The sequence below is a fragment of the Ascidiella aspersa genome, chromosome 4, assembly GCF_963924565.1.
Source record: "Ascidiella aspersa chromosome 4, kaAscAspe10.2, whole genome shotgun sequence".
Taxonomy (NCBI): Eukaryota; Metazoa; Chordata; class Ascidiacea; order Phlebobranchia; family Ascidiidae; genus Ascidiella; species Ascidiella aspersa.
This window is the reverse complement of record NC_139450.1, coordinates 4356964-4375020: the sequence shown is the minus strand read 5'-3', so window position 1 is coordinate 4375020 and position 18057 is coordinate 4356964. Positions and strand designations below refer to the sequence as shown.

Genomic DNA, 18057 nt, shown 5'->3' with positions numbered 1-18057 from the left:
AAATATACTCGAGGATAAATATATACATTTCCAGTAGTACAGCAACTATAAAGGCAGAAGCTATTAAAACATCAAAAACCTTATTTTTTGGTGTCAATTTGACTAATGAATTGTAATTATGTATGTCAGTATCTTCCAAATTATAATCTAACAAATTTTCCTGAATGTAACACAATATTGTAACACAATGTTAGCATTGAAAATTCATGATACAGACTAGAAGAGTTTGTATATGGCCGTATTTGTCTAATTCTAAATAGAGAAATCAGGTGGCACTGTATAAAGACAAATTGTATTGGATAGAAGACTCTACACCTCTTTAACCAAACGAAAAATGACTTGTTTACAACACTACAAATACAGCTAAACCTAAGCACAGCAAAACTCATATTTAACGTTGCGAATTTAGAAACATCACGCATTGTCATTGGAAAGCAAACATTGCATCAAATATTTATAGAACAACGCGAATTTAAGAGAAAGAAAACAAATCGTTTGCAGACAGACATGGGTATTTCCCCAATATTACTGCTCTACAATGCTTTCTTATAATTTGTTTAGGCCTACAATGGACAATTTCTTTTTTAAGAATAAGATTTTTCGTAATAACTACTGGCTGCGACTAAATACGTTTTATACAGCTTTCCAGCTCTACATATTATCCGGACGTAACACTCGCGCCTAATGCTGAAATTGTAGAAACGTTTGGTTGAATAAGCCTAATGGAAATTGTAAGGAAGTGTTGGCCTCGTTTGACTGCTAGTCAAAGTGTTGCACCACAGTTGAAATGTAGTGAAGTGCTTGTATGGTTGGTAATTGGGTGTGGCCTGTTATAGCGAGTGAAAATAGGACTTGTTGATTTTTAACTATTAGATAAGTAGCCCTTATCTTAAAAAAACAAATGTTAATTACAAAAAATAGCTCCATATATTTAATAAAACTAGCAAAAAACACGCCTAATTTCTTTAGATTGATATATTGTAAAACGCCGAACGCCTGCTGAAATGTGGTTGTTGTAAAACGGTGGCTACTATGAGGTGCTTCACATAAAATACATAATTTAGCGGCTTGGAGCTCCTAATGGCACGTCGACGTAAGCGCGAAATCGCAGCAGCGTTACATCAAGGGCGACCTTCCCGGCGACATGAAACTTACCGTTCTGTGGGGTCAATGTCATTATGCACCTCAGACCCGATTTAAACAACTATTTACTATATCATTCTAATAGTCTACCTCGGGGTTCACAAACTGTACGTCGCAAAGCAATGTTGCGGGAACACACAATACGACCAAAAAAGCAACAATACCTAAAGCAGATAAATCTATAAAACCATAGTATTAAGACCAAGGACACAATAAAGCAAAATACGCAGTAATATCCACGAATAAGATCAAAATCGTCTGAGTAAGACAGTGGTCGGCAAACTTTTTTTGTCGCGGCCTAAAGTAGGCTACTCTTTTCAGAGCTATTGAAGACCCACTACGTAAAACCACTACGAAATCAGGGGCGGATCCAAGATATTTGTTTTGAGTTTGAAACACTAAAATAATGTCACTAAGTTACGTCATAAAATAATTGTTCTAAGAAACACCTGTTGTTTTCAAACGAACTCGGGCGCAAATATGAAGCTAAAATCGAGTTAAATGTGCGTTTGGTCAAGCAAATTGGGTTTGGGGTATTTGTCTAAATTGGCCAAACTATATTTAAAAGGATACGTGACGCACATGGCACATCAAAGGATTAGAATATTGCTTGAAATACCAGCATTTATAGTTTAATTTAACACAAATCGATCTGCAAAGTTATGAGTCACACGTTACAAGAAACCAGAGAACATCACCTTTGTGCAGAAAAGATTTAGGTAACTGATAGAAGTACATAAAAATTCTTAAAAATGTAAAATATACTATAAAAAATGTAAAACATACCATAAAACGAAGAACAATAGGGTGTATCTTTATAGAATCGAAAACCATCGGCGGCAGGTTTTAGCCAGTCGATCACTGCTCCGCTGACGCGTATATTAACAAGTAAAACTCATAGTTAAAAACATGGGTAAAAACAGGATCAGACGTTTTGTTTAAAGGAAAATATATTTCGCCAAAGTGGCATCATCAGTTCCTGTAAGAGTACAAATAAATAAAATCAGAGCGCAGCCATCAACAAACCAATAAAAGTAAACAATAAAATATTAAAACATTATAATAGACTAAAAACGCAATGAAAAGCACTACAGCCTTGCAGGCAACACGACTGGGAAAAAAAAATTTTTCCCCTTCCTCCACTTATTTGCGTCGCCTACTCATTTATCCCAATTCTTAGCTAGATCAACTTTTTAAATGAAGTGCAATGAATGTACGGCTATCACGCGGCCGTCGCGGCCCAAAACTACACGATAACACTAAAACTAAACTATTCAAAAATGACTCTGCGGCCAACATTTGGGCCGCGGCCCACAGTTTGCCGACCACTGGAGTAAGACATAATATACAGGAATAAAGCCGATATGGTAAAAACAACGCCTGAATCTGTAGGGATAGCGTATAAGACGATCGGGGGCTATGGGTCTGGCATCCACCGTTTTTATGTCAACGTTTGGAGGCTCTAATTTAAATGGCGCCGTTTAAGCGCCGCTGTTTTGGCACTGGATTTTTTGGCCTTGTTTGGGGTTATCGGTGGGTGATGGGTGGGGGTTAAAATTATTAGGGGAGTTAATGATGTACTTAGGGGGGAGATTTGGGGTTAGGTAAAGTGCTGTATAGGTCTGGCCATTTAGGCCTTATTCCGACGGGTTTGCGACTTACTACGATTTAGACGGTATACGGCTATTAGGTATTAGTCCGATGTTAGTTTATTCCGAACTGTGTTTTATTCCGACGTAGAGGTTGTTCTTATTTCGATCCTATGCCTGGAGTCCCATGTTGCATCGTTCGAAATTTTCAAGGGCGTCGCATAAAGATTCTATTTTGTATCTACAGTTGTGTAAACATGTCAAAAAAGTTTTAAGTCAAAGTTGACTCATTTAAAAAATAACCAAGTCCAAGTCAAGTTTTTCAACAAATAACATCAAACCCGAAGACATCGGTTACCCAAGTTAAGTCCCAGTCAATTCAGTCATTATTAGAGCAAAATCCAAGTCAGGTCCTTGTCATAAAATTGAAACGTTGAACTATTGAAATTGGTAACCTCGAACGATAATTGAGCATTAGGTAGTAGGTACTTCAACTAAAATATAACTAAAACGGAATGTTCAGCAAGCGAATTATTTTACGTGCACAAATTCAGATAAATAACCCAATTTTTATTAAAAAACAGGAAATGAAAAACATTAATTTTAACCCAAGTCAAGTTATTTGTCCGGAAGACTTAAGGCAAATCAATTTATTTTGGTCAAACACTGCGTATCCAAACTTGATTGCGTTCCTATGGGATACAAAGATATTTTTATCACCCAGCATGGGCATCATTTTCAATTAATTCTAATTTTATGTAACAAAATTAGTATAATTCCCATCGTCTGTTAACTTCAACATAGGAGTAGTTGAACAAATAATTAGTAAAACACTAAGGTGTTGAAAAAATGAGTTTTTAATCGAAATATTAAAATATTTTAACGCCAAAGCATTTGGTAGCACTGTGTTAATAAGCTCAAGTTTACAACACTTCTTAGTGGTTGTAATCTATTTTTATAATAACCGCTAGACGATGCTAAAGATTAAATGCGTCACGCTCGGTCGAACAAGGCCGGCTCTGGGCGCAAGGCATTTTTTCTCTCAACGCGAAAAACACGGCAAGACGTTTGTAGAGGGATCTGGTCAAACAGAACAGAAAAGCCTGCTAGATTTGTGCAACTAGGCCAGGTCGGAATGCTGTGCGAAGTCGTGGTCAGTGGGAAAATGCATTCAGGGCGCCCTATTTTATGAATGAACGGCTTGATTTAGTCACTGTAGCGCCGGTTTACTACTGAATAAACTTCTGGGTGGTTAGTCAGTTCCTGTGATTTGTAAAACTGTGCGGTCATATCGTAAACAATGTCGATTTATTGCGTTTATATTTCGATTTCCGCCCGGAAGATTATTACACGGCCAACGGCAAAACAAAACTTTTGACTGTGTTTATTCACAGATGGCTGTAGCTACAATAGAGCTCTGCGGCAAATTTTAGGAGGTTTACTTTCTTGTATAGACTTTTGTAAAGTTTTAACTCGGATTTTTTACCCGCGATTTTCTTGTCTTGGAACTTTTCTGCTGCAAATCGTATAAACACGGATTAAGAATGCTTTCTGGAAAGGTTTTTATCAGCAGTTTGAGTCCAGCAGCCGTCATTATGGTTCTGTGCACGTTTGCCTTTGCTGAAAGAGGTAAGTGTTTGAAACTGGGCTTTAGGCATTTCTAGCTTTTCTTCGCAAAAAAACGCACTAAAAGTTTGCTGTTTTGCAATCATTTGTTACCTACATGTAAAAAAAATGGTTTTATAAAAAACACACTTGTGTGGCAGTGCGTGTCTAACAAAGGACTGATTGTTTGGACTTTTTTTAACCACTTAATACGTACATTCCCCAAAACTGTACTCGGGAATTAGAAAAACAGCATGTTTTTCGTGAAATTTGTGCTGTAACGTTACTTCTACTGCACGGGCTGATTTTTGTTACAGATCTTTGTAATCATTTATTACTTACATTCTGAATATGAAAGATTATACTAAAATAACGCATATATTTACAGTTTTTGTAGTACGGCGTCGCTTTTTAACTAACTGTACAGTACGGGCTGATTTTTGTTAAGGGTTGTTTTCAACCATTTATTCCATACATTCCGAAAAATGCAAATCTGTGCTACCCGGGGGATTAAAAAATCAGCATATTTTTACCTGAATTTGTGCTGCGGTTGTATAGCAAACTGTACAGTGTACAGTACGTACTGATTCTTGTTTGGGTTTGTTTGTATACATCTGAGACCGTAAGCAAATAAACAGCGCTTTGCGAGAGCCTAGTGTTAGCACCAAAGGGCCTCTCGCTTAATTGGTCGTGCTCCCTTTTTGCAAAGTGATTGACGTGCTGTATATCTGTGTGCGATTTTCACGCGTTGTCACCTGATTATCGCGTTAAAGTAATAATCTCTTGCACATGCAAAATAAACCGGTTACAAGTGAAAAGCACTGAGATGGGAATTTTGTGAACGGTTCGAAAATATCTTTATTGTTTTTACGTATTTTCAAAGCCACTAGCATTTCAATCGGCTTTGATATTCATTCTACGTCTAACTACAACCTCCTGCCACTATGCACAAGTAGTTTGCGTTTAACATAGCTTGACCGACAAACGTTTAACATTTAACATGTTTGTCGTATTTTATTTTTCACAACCGCATTTGTGTAACGTTTTGTTATTACAAATGCTATAGCAACGCTAAAAACTAGATTGGGAAAGCTGGATCATCGTTTAACAGAATCGGACGTTATTTAGTAATTTGCACGCAGTTTTTTTTTTAAGTTTTTAGTAAAACAACTTTACATATTTCCCAAGTCTGAATTTTGTGCACCGTTTTTAAGCATTGCCGGTCGTGAGTTAATCTGTATAAGACAACGGGAAAGCAATGTAAATATTACCAAACCCAGTGAAAGTAAGATTTCCTTTGCTCATACGACCACTACGCGCATTTCTAAAACCGGGAGCCATTTTGGGAACTCAAAACAAAAATGTATGCCAAAAAATGTACAACTGATTGCAAGGCCCCTTTTCTGTTACAATAACAGCCAGAAAAAAGTGTGTTGTTTCGAAGTTTATAACTGTTTTCGGGCGCAAAATTACAAGCCTGGTGCAAGTGCACATTTTCACGCGCTTAAAGTTCCTACAAAGCATAAAAAGTAACTGTAAGTGAAATTTCAACAATGACCCATTTTTTTTCTCTTTCGCAGCGGAAATCTACAACACAAAGTCGGCTACCACCGATTTGCTCTGGACCAAATACCCGGATGTCAACGGCGTGAGTGTTTTATTTTGTATTGTCCATTTAATCCCATTTCCGCCCTGTTTCGAACTTCGCACCCAATTCGATGTGCAGTTTACTTTTATAAAATTTCAACCCGCCTTTTTTTGTATACTAAATACCTTAAATCTGTCAACAACAAAAATATGACATATTTTTCGTCGTTTGTTTTTTGAAGGCGTTTTACATAGTAATAAAATGAAATTAAATGAGCATAAAACTTAGTTTTAAAACATACCTAACAAAAAATATTCAATACAACTAAAAAAATAACCTTTTCCAAAATAAAATTTCGCCTGAATATTTCGCACAATAAGCAAACGATAAACCTACTCCCCTCCGAAAACAAAACAAAAAAAAACATTGTGACAAATACAACAATAAATTTCCAGAATACATCCAACAATAAACACCCGCGACTCCCCCTTCAAAAAAAATCATGGTTAATACAAGAAGAAACTTTCGTCCCCACGGAAAATATCTCGCTTCTTCTAACAAAACGCGCAGGAAGTTTTATTGTCGCGATTAAACGTCGCCGACGCTGAGTTCGTAACACCGCTCGGCGATATGGCACAGACGCGTGCATTGTCCTGCCCATTGTGACGTCACTATCAGAGCGCGCGGCCGTGTCATTAGCGTAATTGGAGCGGCAAATCTGACGGGCGAGCCACGGCCCGGTTTTATTGTGCTTTTATCGCCGCTTCCGTGCCAAAAAGCTTCTGGAAAGCGACGTGGCCCGGCTTTGTGGCCACTTTGAGGCCGGAACCTTATTGCTGGCCGTTTTTTTGTGATGTTTTACTTTACGCTTGTGTACAACTTTACCGAAGGCTTGTTTAACAAACGGAATGCATTAGCTAACAGTACTGTGAAAGTGCGATACCTTTATTCCGATATTGATACCCGATATTTTGGCAAACAAATATAACCTTCCGATCCAATATCAAATGAAGTAATTTCTATAATTATAAAATTAAATTTCTTGAAGTTGCAATGTACGAAGGATTTTTTTGTTATTATTCCGTTATCTTTAGCAGTAACAGTTTTGTAAGTTTGGTATGCGTGCCGACCCACCCTAGTATTAAACGAGTATCGATACTACCACTTGGCATCGGGTACCAACTCCAATTTTAACCAAAATCCCCAGTCATAAATCAACGTAAGTGACTATTACCAGAAATGACCAAAAATAATAAGAAAATGAATTAAAATTTCATGAAATGGATTAAAATTCACCAAATAATCGACCGGAAATGGACCAAAAATCTGACCAGTAACTACCTGTAAATACCGAGAAATGACCAGAAATGACCAGAATGTGTTTGTTTGCAGTGGGAAGAGGTGTCTGGTGTGGATGTGGACGGAATGCCGATCCGATATTACCAGGTTTGCAGCAGCATCGAAAATCGTGGAGCAAGTAACTGGATCAGGACTCCTTTCATCACTTCAAGGTTTGTTTCGCTGTTCTTTAACTGTGGAGACATGATTAATACTATTTTTTTACTTACTTTTCTAAAAATAAAATATGTGTCCAATTTAAAAGATGCTTATTCAAATTTTACAAGCTAGGCGGTTACATTTGCCAAGATCGTGGAAATGCAAAAAAAGTAATATTTTTACAATATAAACTACGGATAAATTGTATAAAAGTGGCTTGTGTATCATTTTCTTTTTTGCGGAAAATTCTCTTTGAAAACGGTCTCTAAAACAAGACTTTATTTTATATTCTCTTTCAAATATTCATTGCGATTTTGGATGTGATTGGACACATTTTAACACGCTAGACAAGCAACCACTTATTTTATTAAGATTATTTTATTCACTTAAAAAAGTCAAATTCAGAAAAACAAAATGCCTTAAATTCAACTTATAATTTTACAGCAAGCAACTTTCATTTAAAACCTATAAAAATCGTATACGGAAAAAACTAGATTATAGTTACCGACCTGCTTGCAATTTCCCAACCCCTACCCTTACATAAACCAGTCAAACTTTTACTTTTCAGCGGCGCAAATCGAGTCTACGTAGACGTCGAGTTCTCAGTTATGGAATGCACCGATTTGAAGGCGATTTGCAGCGAAACCTTCAACCTCTACTATTACGAGTCGGACAGCGACGAAGCTTCAAGTACTTACCCGCCTTGGAGGGAAAACCCCTACGTTAAGATCGACACGATTGCGGCCGGCGAAATGTTCACAGACTCCGAGTTCAACCGGCGAAGCGGCATCAACCGAAAGACCTGGACCATTGGGCCTCTTCACAAGTAAGTTGATGATCCATTCACAAACAAAAGCCTTTCCACCAATGTAATGTTTCCTAAATTTAAGCATTTTTTTTTTTTTTCCAGGAATGATTTCACCCTCCGCCCACAAAAAACTTTTCTTCTTAGCATTTATGGCCTGTTTTTAAATCTCTCGAACAAGCGCAAATCCAAATTGTATCATTTTCCTTTTATTAGATATCGCTAATCCCAAAATCCTTTCAGAAACTAAAGCCTTTCCACCAATGTAAATGTTTCCTAAATTTAAGCATTTTTTCACTTTTTTTCACAGAAAAATGAATTTTACCGCTCTGACAAAAACACCTACTTTTAGCCTTGATGGCGTATTTTCCAAAATACTTTTCCCAAAACAATAAATTTTATCCCCCAGGAAATTGTACTATCCCCCGGCCCCCCCCCCCGCCCACAAAAAACACCTACTTCTTAGCATTTATGCCCCTCACAACAATCGCAAAGCCAAATTGTGCCATTTTTTCCGCAGGAACGGCTTTTATCTGGCTGCACAGGACAAGGGCGCTTGTATGTCGATCATGAGCCTGAGGGTTTACTACTACTACTGTCCACCCACAATCAGTGAACTGGCCTCATTCCCTCGAACAGTTGCAGGGGACAAGGTGTCGTCACTCGTCGAAGTGCACGGGAATTGCGTGGAATATGCCAATGCAACTGCAGCTGAAGGTGAGAACTTGAGATTTATGCTATTTCTTTCAAAAGCAAACTACATAATTGTGGACTGATGTCTGATACCAATTCGCTTGCAAGAACTGCCCCGGCCCCTATAATTTTTACTTTTTTTTAGATTAATGTCTTTAGCGCGTTTAAAACCTTATGGACCATATTGATGAAGTAATAATAATATTATTATTATTTTTGTTAATTTTGGGATCTAAGCCTGCTCCAACATTGCTAGTTGTTGATCTCTTCTCCATATCGTAAGATTCAAGTAAAACCACAAAGGTTGTAAAAAAGATCCAAAACAACTTTATTCAACAAAAGCAGAATACTATAGTTACGCAAAAATATTTTTCGGTATTCTGCTTTTGTTGAATAAAGTGGACCATAGTTTTGCGATCGAAAGCACATTTTCGGTCAATGTATCAAAAAAATAAACACCTATAACCTAAAGTTAACCTAGAAAATAAATTATGGCCAAGTAACAGTTTTGTGCTATTATGTTTGTTTTGCCTTCACACAACTTATTGGACATCCAAAGACGCTTTTAGTTTCAAAGAGCCGGGTTTCTTGCGAGTTTCTCCTAATTTGCACAACCTGACACACGTGTTCTAGACTGCGTTCTGTCAATCATAATAATCAAAGGGGTTTCCAACTCACTTCAGTCTGCCTTTCTTTTTATTTCCTTAACACAGTCCTAATGGAATCCACCAGGGAATTGCCAATTGAGATCGCACATTGTTCTCGCGTATAAGTGGCCCGTTGGCAATCAGACAAAAACTGTAACTCTCAAGTCTCCCTTGGGACTGAAACATGTGCGAAGTACAAGGAGTTGTTTGTAGAGAGCACTGGCTTTAAAAACTGGGGTCGTGACCAGGGGGGGGTCATTTTTTGCCCCCAAACTATATTGTTTGCAAACTTTGCTATGTAAATACTATTTTTTCGCGTTTTTTTTGTATGTTTTAAAAAAATCTATTCAGCCTTCACTCGAACCAGATCAAATTTGTTGCTGGTAGTTTTGTTTTTGTGTGTAATGAAATAGGATTGAAACTTTCCTTATTTATGGAAACTTTTTTTATTTATTATTGTTTACAAGGTGCCGAACATTTGTTTGTAATATTTCTTAAAAAAAATATAAGAAATAACTTTTTAGAAATCCAACAAATTGGTCAAAATTTGACGTTTAATGTGACTTTTAATGATAATGAATAGTTTTAAACTTTATTGTGCCGTGTTTTTAGTGCCTCTTGTTTTAAATAATAGGGGAAAAAAGGGCTTAACGGGTAAAAATTTTGAGAACCTCTGGTGTAGGCGGAGATCCGTGATATATTGCTGGAAGAAAAGTAAAAAGAAAAAATAAACACAGCAGAATTGTCTGACAACGCTAGTATTAAGGTCGAACACTTTATAAAGATGTTAAAAAACATACATATATATTTCGCCATTATAGTCATCGTCACTATATGCAAGGGTCAATGTGATTTAGAATATTATTTAAAAATAACACTAAAAAAAAAATTATGTCCCGAATTTTCTGGCATATAAGTGGCCTTCTGGCAATTAGCCCAAAGCCTAAACTTCCATGTTAATACCGCTTCCCTTGAGATACGAACACGAATAAAGTACAAGTTCCCAGGCGTGTAAGGGGAGATTCTAACTTGTCCCGAAAGATCCGCGATTTGCTTGCAGCGCGTATAAGCCGCTTAACCGCCTGCCCCGTTCTTCACGCCTCGCTGACCGCATGACGTAATCGCATTTTATGGACCAGATGATCTTGCTTTGCTTTTTATATTGCTGAGAGCTTATATGAGGCGAACTCGAGTGCTATATGCGGCGTATGCTCGCTGTATTAAACCCAGTTTGATTCAGTTTGGGTTTATTCAACAGCGCTTTGTGTATATACATTATTTTTCGGTCATAATTGGGTGGTAAATGTGGTATGAAAACTGTGAAGGGTTTCTAGCCATTTGATTAAGGGGCATGTTCCACAATTGTATTACTCTTGGGGAATAGGCGAAACACTGTAGTTAATCAGTTAACCGAAACAGTTACGGCTCCGGTTAAGACATTTGTGTCGATGCCAGTTACACCAATTTGCCAAAGACAATTTTTTTATTCAGACCCCCAAAAAGATACAAGAATTCAAAATTAAGCAATTTTTTTTTAGTCTATAATTTAACTGTTTTGTCTATAGTTTTACCATTTTGTGTCTAAGATTTTTTTACCCATTGAAATTTCTGAAAATTTGCCAGTTTTTAATTCACTTTCATCTTTTTTGTCGATAAAGTAATTTACCCATTTTTTGCCAAAATTTTTCTCTTTTGCGAATTGAATTCCGTTTTTTAAACCTTCGTTAGTAATGTTTTGGCTTCAAGTTAACTTTAAACCATATTTTCGACTGCTAGCACCACGCTACTTCTGCAACAGCAACGGAATATGGAAAGTTCGAACCGGTTCTTGCAGTTGTGAGCCGGGTTATCAAGCAAATCAACAACTCACTGGTTGCGAAGGTACGTCAAGATTGTTTGTTTTCTTAAAAATTCTAGCAAGCTAGTAAGTGTGCTACTGATGTTAGATTACCGAAAGAGAGATTTTCACTTAGTTAACTTTCTTAGATGCTGATTGGTTGGTTCGTTTTGCTGTAGCGAATTCCACGGTTTATATTTTCTATAGGTTGTTTACAAAACTACCTTGGTTATAAAGGGAAGATGGTTTAGGTAGCCATTTCAAACGTGTTGTGTTATTACGAATTATGCTGTTCGTCTATGTATTGTTGACAAAATAACCATTCATATATAAAATGCAAATTTCAATTTGCAATTTTGAATTTACCCAAATGCGTCACGTTTAGCCTTTTAATTGCATGAGTTCACAAAGTTTGCCTTTAACAGCGATTATTATGCTGAGTGCAAGAATGTTATCCATCGTATTGTTCTTGAATCCTCGCGCCAAATGAAGTCTAATATGCCAGTGCTTGACAATAGCATCCCATCACATAATTAAAGATATTTGTAACTGACAACTTTAGGTTGTAAACATGCAGACTACAAGAACACATCAGTGGGCCAGGTTTAGTGGCCAAAAAGTTCACTATTATTATGAACTGTATTTATGAAATGATATCAACATAAATTTTTACCTTTTAACCCTTTTTTAGGCATTTTTTTCACAATTTGTCAATTTTTTATGCCATTTCAACGCGTTTGGCTTAACCACCACTTAATTGCGGAAATGGCAAAAAAATAGGTCAAAATGGTCGTTTTTTTGTGAAGATGCCTTTAGTTAAACGGCCATCAGATGCGATAGTGCAGTTAATTGCTGTTTTAAGCTTTGCTGACACAAGTGGACTTCAATATGCGTTCGAGCGTCTCTTAACGTGATTTAGTGGCGTCGTGTTGCTTTTGCATTATGTAAACCCGACACAATTGAGATGGATGCTCGGTGTCTGTTCTGTCGCACCTAAAACGTCTGCACCTTGTTTTCAGTGATTTACACACTGCAAAGGACAATTAAATTAGAGCGTATTATGCGGAACTGCAATATTTTTGTCACAACTTTTGTCCGATACTTGACAATTTTATTCGGATACCCGATATTTTCTACAAAAATTACCGCTAAACGATCCCATACCAAATGACGTCATTACTATGCTTAAACGATCAAAATACATAAAATTGAAAAAGTTCAAAGGTTTTTCCAGGTAATTAGGCCAAATTTTATTTAAGTGGTAAAACGCTTAGTTATATCCAGTTGTTAATGTTTGGATAAATTTACCTTTCAAGTTTAAAATCACTGTATTGGAAAGCAAATCGTGGGTGAAATTTGTGTTACATTTTGGTATCGGATCGGCACCGATACCATCCCAGTATCGTACGATCATATCGATACTTGGGTATCGGCTCCGTGCCAACATTTTTAGACGCCCTTTGCAAACACCTAGGCCTTGAAGCGTTGTACACTTGAAACTGAACCGCCTCATTCCGACACTTTCAAACGCCAAATTACTGCAATCACAGGTTTTCTTTTTTTTTGCTGCGTGATTTAAGTTAGCTGGGCACTTATGTCGTGGCTAGGCGCATTAAGTTAGGCCTTCGAAGTTTCCGATTTTAAAGCTTCGCGTGTCGTTAATTGCATGTCGGTTCCGAGAATCGCTTGTTTTTAACGTTTTCGTTGCGTTTTCCGCGAAGAAATGCGTTTGTGCGTTCCAGGCTAATTGAGTTGTTTTTCATTAATTCCTATATGTTTTTTCATTAATTCCTATTTGATAACGGCAAGGTATGAGGTCGCAAGTTTTGATTTTTCATTTTGTGAGAGTTAGGTCTTATTGTGGCAATTCCAAACGAAATCGCTTATCCTAACAGCAAACCGTTTTTTTATTGTGTGTTTGTGGAAAGGCGGGGGGGTCACGTCGTCGAAATTTAGACCACACTTCCGATTCAACAGACGAAATCACATTTCTAAACAAAAATTACCTTTACAGAGCAAATGTAGGGCAGCACAGGCTTCTGAAAAGCACGGTTTTCCGAAGTGGGTTAAATTAAACTCAGCAACTGGCGCAAAACATTTTCTTTAATAAACAGGTGTTGTTTGAATTGTGTCGTTTAAAAAATCAATATTTATTTTTGAAATCTGTCACAGTTTTCCGTTACGGATCGAAATTGACATTTTGGAAACATAATAGTTTGCGATTTTAGTTAGCCGTAGTAGGGATATCAAAACTATGTATAAGTAGGTAGCATTTTAAACGTTTCGAATATGGTTTATTTATTTTCAACATCAAGAAGTTAATCAATAAAATACAATTAGCACTGAAGCATAATATTTCGATATTTTACTTAGACGTAATAGGAATATCAAATCCCAGAAGTAGATATCGTATTTTAACCGTTTCAAATATCTCTTCATTTATTTTCAACGTTGGTCAGACTGATTTTCTTAAACTGTGGCACACTTGGATGTTTAACCTTACTCAAGCGAACAAATAAGCTTTCAAGCAAACGAATTGACGTCCTAATTGGCGGAAATCACACACAGAGAGCCACCCGCGAATTCGGAGCCCGTCTTTGCTATCTGTCACTCGCATACAATAGACAGCGAGCGCTCCCTTGGGATAACGTTAGCTGTAACGCGCCAATTCATATTTACACGCCGGCTTGAACCGGTATTGCGCCATACGTCGCAATCTTAGGGGGATTTTTCGTCTTTTATCTGAAGGAATCTATGTCACCCCTCTTATCTGCGACACTTGTGTGCCCAGTGTTATCCCTTAATCTCTCTGCAGTGATTTTACAAATTGGCGAGGGCGTTATGTGAATACTTTGGGTAGGCGTTGGATTTTTGGTACATGTGTTGATTTTAAGTGTTTTATTTTGATTTTTGCCCCGACCCAACTTGATTGTAGTGTGCCCCTCCCAAAACTTGCAACTTTAGCGAAATGGACTCCTGTTGGACTGAAACAAACAAAAGGCCGGTCAATCGTAACCTATACTCTTTCAGTGTGTGAATTTTGATATTTATTCTACGTCCAGTTAAGCCTATTTTCCCAATTGTCTCCTTCACTATTATAGTTTGTGAAAATCGGAAACCGCTGACCGAATCCGGGCATTGTGTCTCTTGTGTCTGTGTGTCTGTATGTCTCTTGTTCTTGTGTCTGTGTGTCTTTTGCGATGTCGTTAACGCAAAGACAATGCTTTTTGTTTATCGCGGCCACAATTAACAAGACTAGACGGCGTCGTATAGCGTCTATGTTTGGACACGCAAAAAAAATTGTGCACGACAAACGAGTACCTTTCCTCTTACTTTGGCGTTGCAAGCACTTTCACAAACCTGTTTGTCGCGGTTCTTGGTCCACTAAAATATCAATATACCGGTGTTTCTCGACCTTCTTTCGCGACGACCCAAATACTAAGAGAACGTTTTCCGGCGAAGGTTGGGCGACTCGATTCTTTTCAGTTCACTTACCTTTTTATTAAGTGATGAAAACGTAAGACTTACAGCTTAAATAAGTTCAATTTATAAGGGCCGTGTCTTTGTATTGATTTCGCCATTTTTGTTTTAATTTAAACAAATCTGGTTTAAAACAAATCTCAGTATATCAAGCCATGTGAACTACCACAGCCGGCCACCCAACCAAATTAATTTTGAGTCGCGACCTATTGATACATCGGCGTCAGTCAATCTATCCATTTATTATTTTTATTTTATTTTTTTGCATATTTTTGGAATCAATTAAGTTTTAAAGTTGGATGAACAAAAAAGTTTTATTTTCAGTAGATAAATTTGATCGCTGTATAATTTAATTAGGTCTTTGAGGAAATTGCAGAAGCAATACAAAGACTTGGCTTATAGTAATTAAATTCGAGTTTTTGAATGCAATTATTGTTGTCTTATTTTCACTTCACTTACAGAAAGATAATTTTTCAGAATCGGGTCGCCAAAGCTTCGATGTCAACTTTAAGCTTAATTTTTGGGTCCCAGAAAAAAAAATTGAAAAACGCAGGTTCACAGTTAAAACTGTAGACCTACACTTGTAAAGAATCACTCCCCTGAATACTTCCCCGGTGTGTGACGTAATACCCCCCTTGTGTTTGCCGATGTCTGGTTGTGTTGTCATAGACGGTTGATTGTTCTTTGCCGCCTCTCAGGCGATGAAAGGTGATCGGCGCCTCCGTCAATTAAAACATACGCGTACCGACCAAGACAATAAGCTTGTCCTAATGTTTAGGCCCCAAGTGTACAGTGCTGGGCGTTACGACGTTAGTACAATTTTCGAAAAATAAAAAAAGTGTTGCAAACAAGCCATTTTGAAATGACTTAAGTCCCAGTCAAGTCATTCGTAAAATAACTTAAGTCCAATTCAAGTCTTTTTGAATAAATAACAAGTCCCAGTCCAAGTCATCGGTTGCCCTAGTAAAGTCCCAGTCAAATCATAATTAGAGCAAGGTAGCTTCAAGTCAAGCCCTTGTCATAAAAATTAAACGCTAAACGATTAAAATTAGTAAACTCGACTGATTATGAGCAATAACTCAAGAAAAATAACCCAATAGCTACATATAGCAAGCAAGTTGTTTTACGTGCGATAATTGAGATAAATAATCCAATTTTAGAAATAATTCCTTAATGAAAACATTTTATTTTAACCCAAGTAAAGTGAAGCCAAGTAATTTGAAAACAGTTAAGTGCACTTATATCAAGTTATTCCACCAACTTGTCGCAGTGGGTTTGGTGTTGACGTTGTTTAAGCAACTATTATGGCTTAAAAAAAACATGCGACATCTACCCAGATCGCCAACGCAGCTAGGCCGTCATTTTTTTGCTTAATTTGCCGTTCTAAACGTTATTTATGCTCGCGTAGCAGTTCCTTTCTATTTAAGAGTTCCAGTCGCTAATTTTCCCAGATTTTTGTAAATGCTTTCAATGCTGACACAAATGGTGCGACTTTGAAACAAGCGAATTACTAGGAAAAACAGCGGAATACTACAGTTGGTTTTCTGCATAATACGCCAGGAAATTAAGGTCAAATAAAATGCTTTTTAGCCTTGAATGGAAATTGAAAGCATAAAAACATTGCTCCAGTAAAAACATATTGCTAAGAAATGAACTCATTCAGGGATCACTAAACGTTTTTTTTTTGTACCGGGTATAGAAATTTGTTAATTGTACTAAAATATATAAATAATTGTTTAAAAAATCTGTAGTGTGCTTTATGAAATTGCAGTTTAAAATTTCACCAAATTTTAGTTTGGAATTTCTTTAAAATTTCGTTTAAAATATCATAAAATTTTAGTTTAAAATTTCGTCAAAATTTCATCAAAATTTAATTTGGAATTACATCCGATTTCAACCGTAATTTGTCTTGTTTAAACTAAACATGCCGTAGTGTGGCCCTGAGCTTATTCAATTCGGTATGTGGCCTTATACATAAAGCCCCATGGATAATAATCGAGGCATTATGATGTAACCATTCCACGCCGAGAGATCGCCAGGCAACCCTCTCTCCATGCCCAAGAAACGACCAAATAGCCCCTAGGAATTCGATTGCTTATTTTGTCCCATATTACTGAAGCCGGCAGCATTGTAAGGGCCTCGTACAAACGAAGGTCTCGGGACCTCCAGTTATAACAAAACGCCACGGTTTCCGAAATTTAATCCGCCCGCTGATCTTTCTGTGTGTGTGGCACAACGGCCTTCTGCGAGTGGCTCAACTTTTTTTTTGATCTTGCGCCAATCGAAAACAAACATTTCGACGATTCGGGCTCGTCTCGGAATAGTTCCCGATGACCAAACGCCCTGTTTAAGCCCTCAGTGTGTTTAATTGTAGAAGTAAAAAAAAACGTGGAAGTAAAAAATATAATCCGTAGAAGTAAAAAAATAAAATAAACTCTAGAAGTAAAAGAATTAAACTGTAGAAGTAAAAAAACAACAACATAAACTGGCAAGTCATAATTCGAGTAAGTCAATTTCAAGGCAAGTTCCTGTCATAGATAGTAAACGTTAAACTATTATAATTGGTATTTTAGTCCGATTTTGAGCAGTAAATAAAAACATTTAATTTCACCCCAAGTCATTTGTCCAAAAGGCTTGAGTCAAGTCAAGTCAGTTGTTCAAACAACTTAAGTCATAACAACACTGCTACAATAATGGAAAAGAAACGCTCTATTTTAAATCGGCTGTTTAAAGTAGCCCAGGCCCTAAAACACACAAAAAGGACGTTTTCAAAATGGAGCCGTGCTTTGTAAAGTGGCCACGAAACCGTCCTAATAGCCTGGTCTTTGTTGCGACACCAACGGTCAAATTAAGGGTCCTTACCGCAATACCCCCCCCCCCTGTGTTGCTTGGTACTCGTGTATCGAGTTACCTGTCGCCACCTGTCTGCATTCCCGGGTTAGGAGACCACAATACTTAGCCACCACCCTTTTAACGGCCGATTTACTACTGGGCCCCTTTAAAAGCAACCTTTTTCCCACAAGTTTTTTGATTAGGAATTTGTGCCAAATTGGCGCTACATTAGGGCGTTGTTGGACCCGTTAAAAGCTGGAAGTTTAACTGGCCAATAGAAAAGCTGGAACAAAGCACGCTAAGTCCTGATAATCTGTTCATCCTTGCTTTACCAAAAATTT

The 18057-nt window shown here is 37.3% G+C and overlaps 1 protein-coding gene across 1 annotated transcript in view; it reads left to right on the top strand.

Annotated features, from left to right (window-relative positions):
* Nucleotides 1-4131: 4131 nt before the first annotated feature.
* The window catches only part of LOC146146738 (ephrin type-B receptor 3-like), a 44674-nt gene continuing 30748 nt past the window's right edge, over nucleotides 4132-18057 (top strand). Inside the window, exons 1-6 of the mRNA XM_083387019.1 lie at nucleotides 4132-4361; nucleotides 5918-5985; nucleotides 7318-7436; nucleotides 7991-8248; nucleotides 8748-8944; nucleotides 11344-11448. Coding sequence (XP_083243145.1) covers nucleotides 4277-4361; nucleotides 5918-5985; nucleotides 7318-7436; nucleotides 7991-8248; nucleotides 8748-8944; nucleotides 11344-11448 — 832 coding nt within the window. The 5' untranslated portion in view covers nucleotides 4132-4276. The remainder of the gene's footprint in view (nucleotides 4362-5917; nucleotides 5986-7317; nucleotides 7437-7990; nucleotides 8249-8747; nucleotides 8945-11343; nucleotides 11449-18057) is intronic.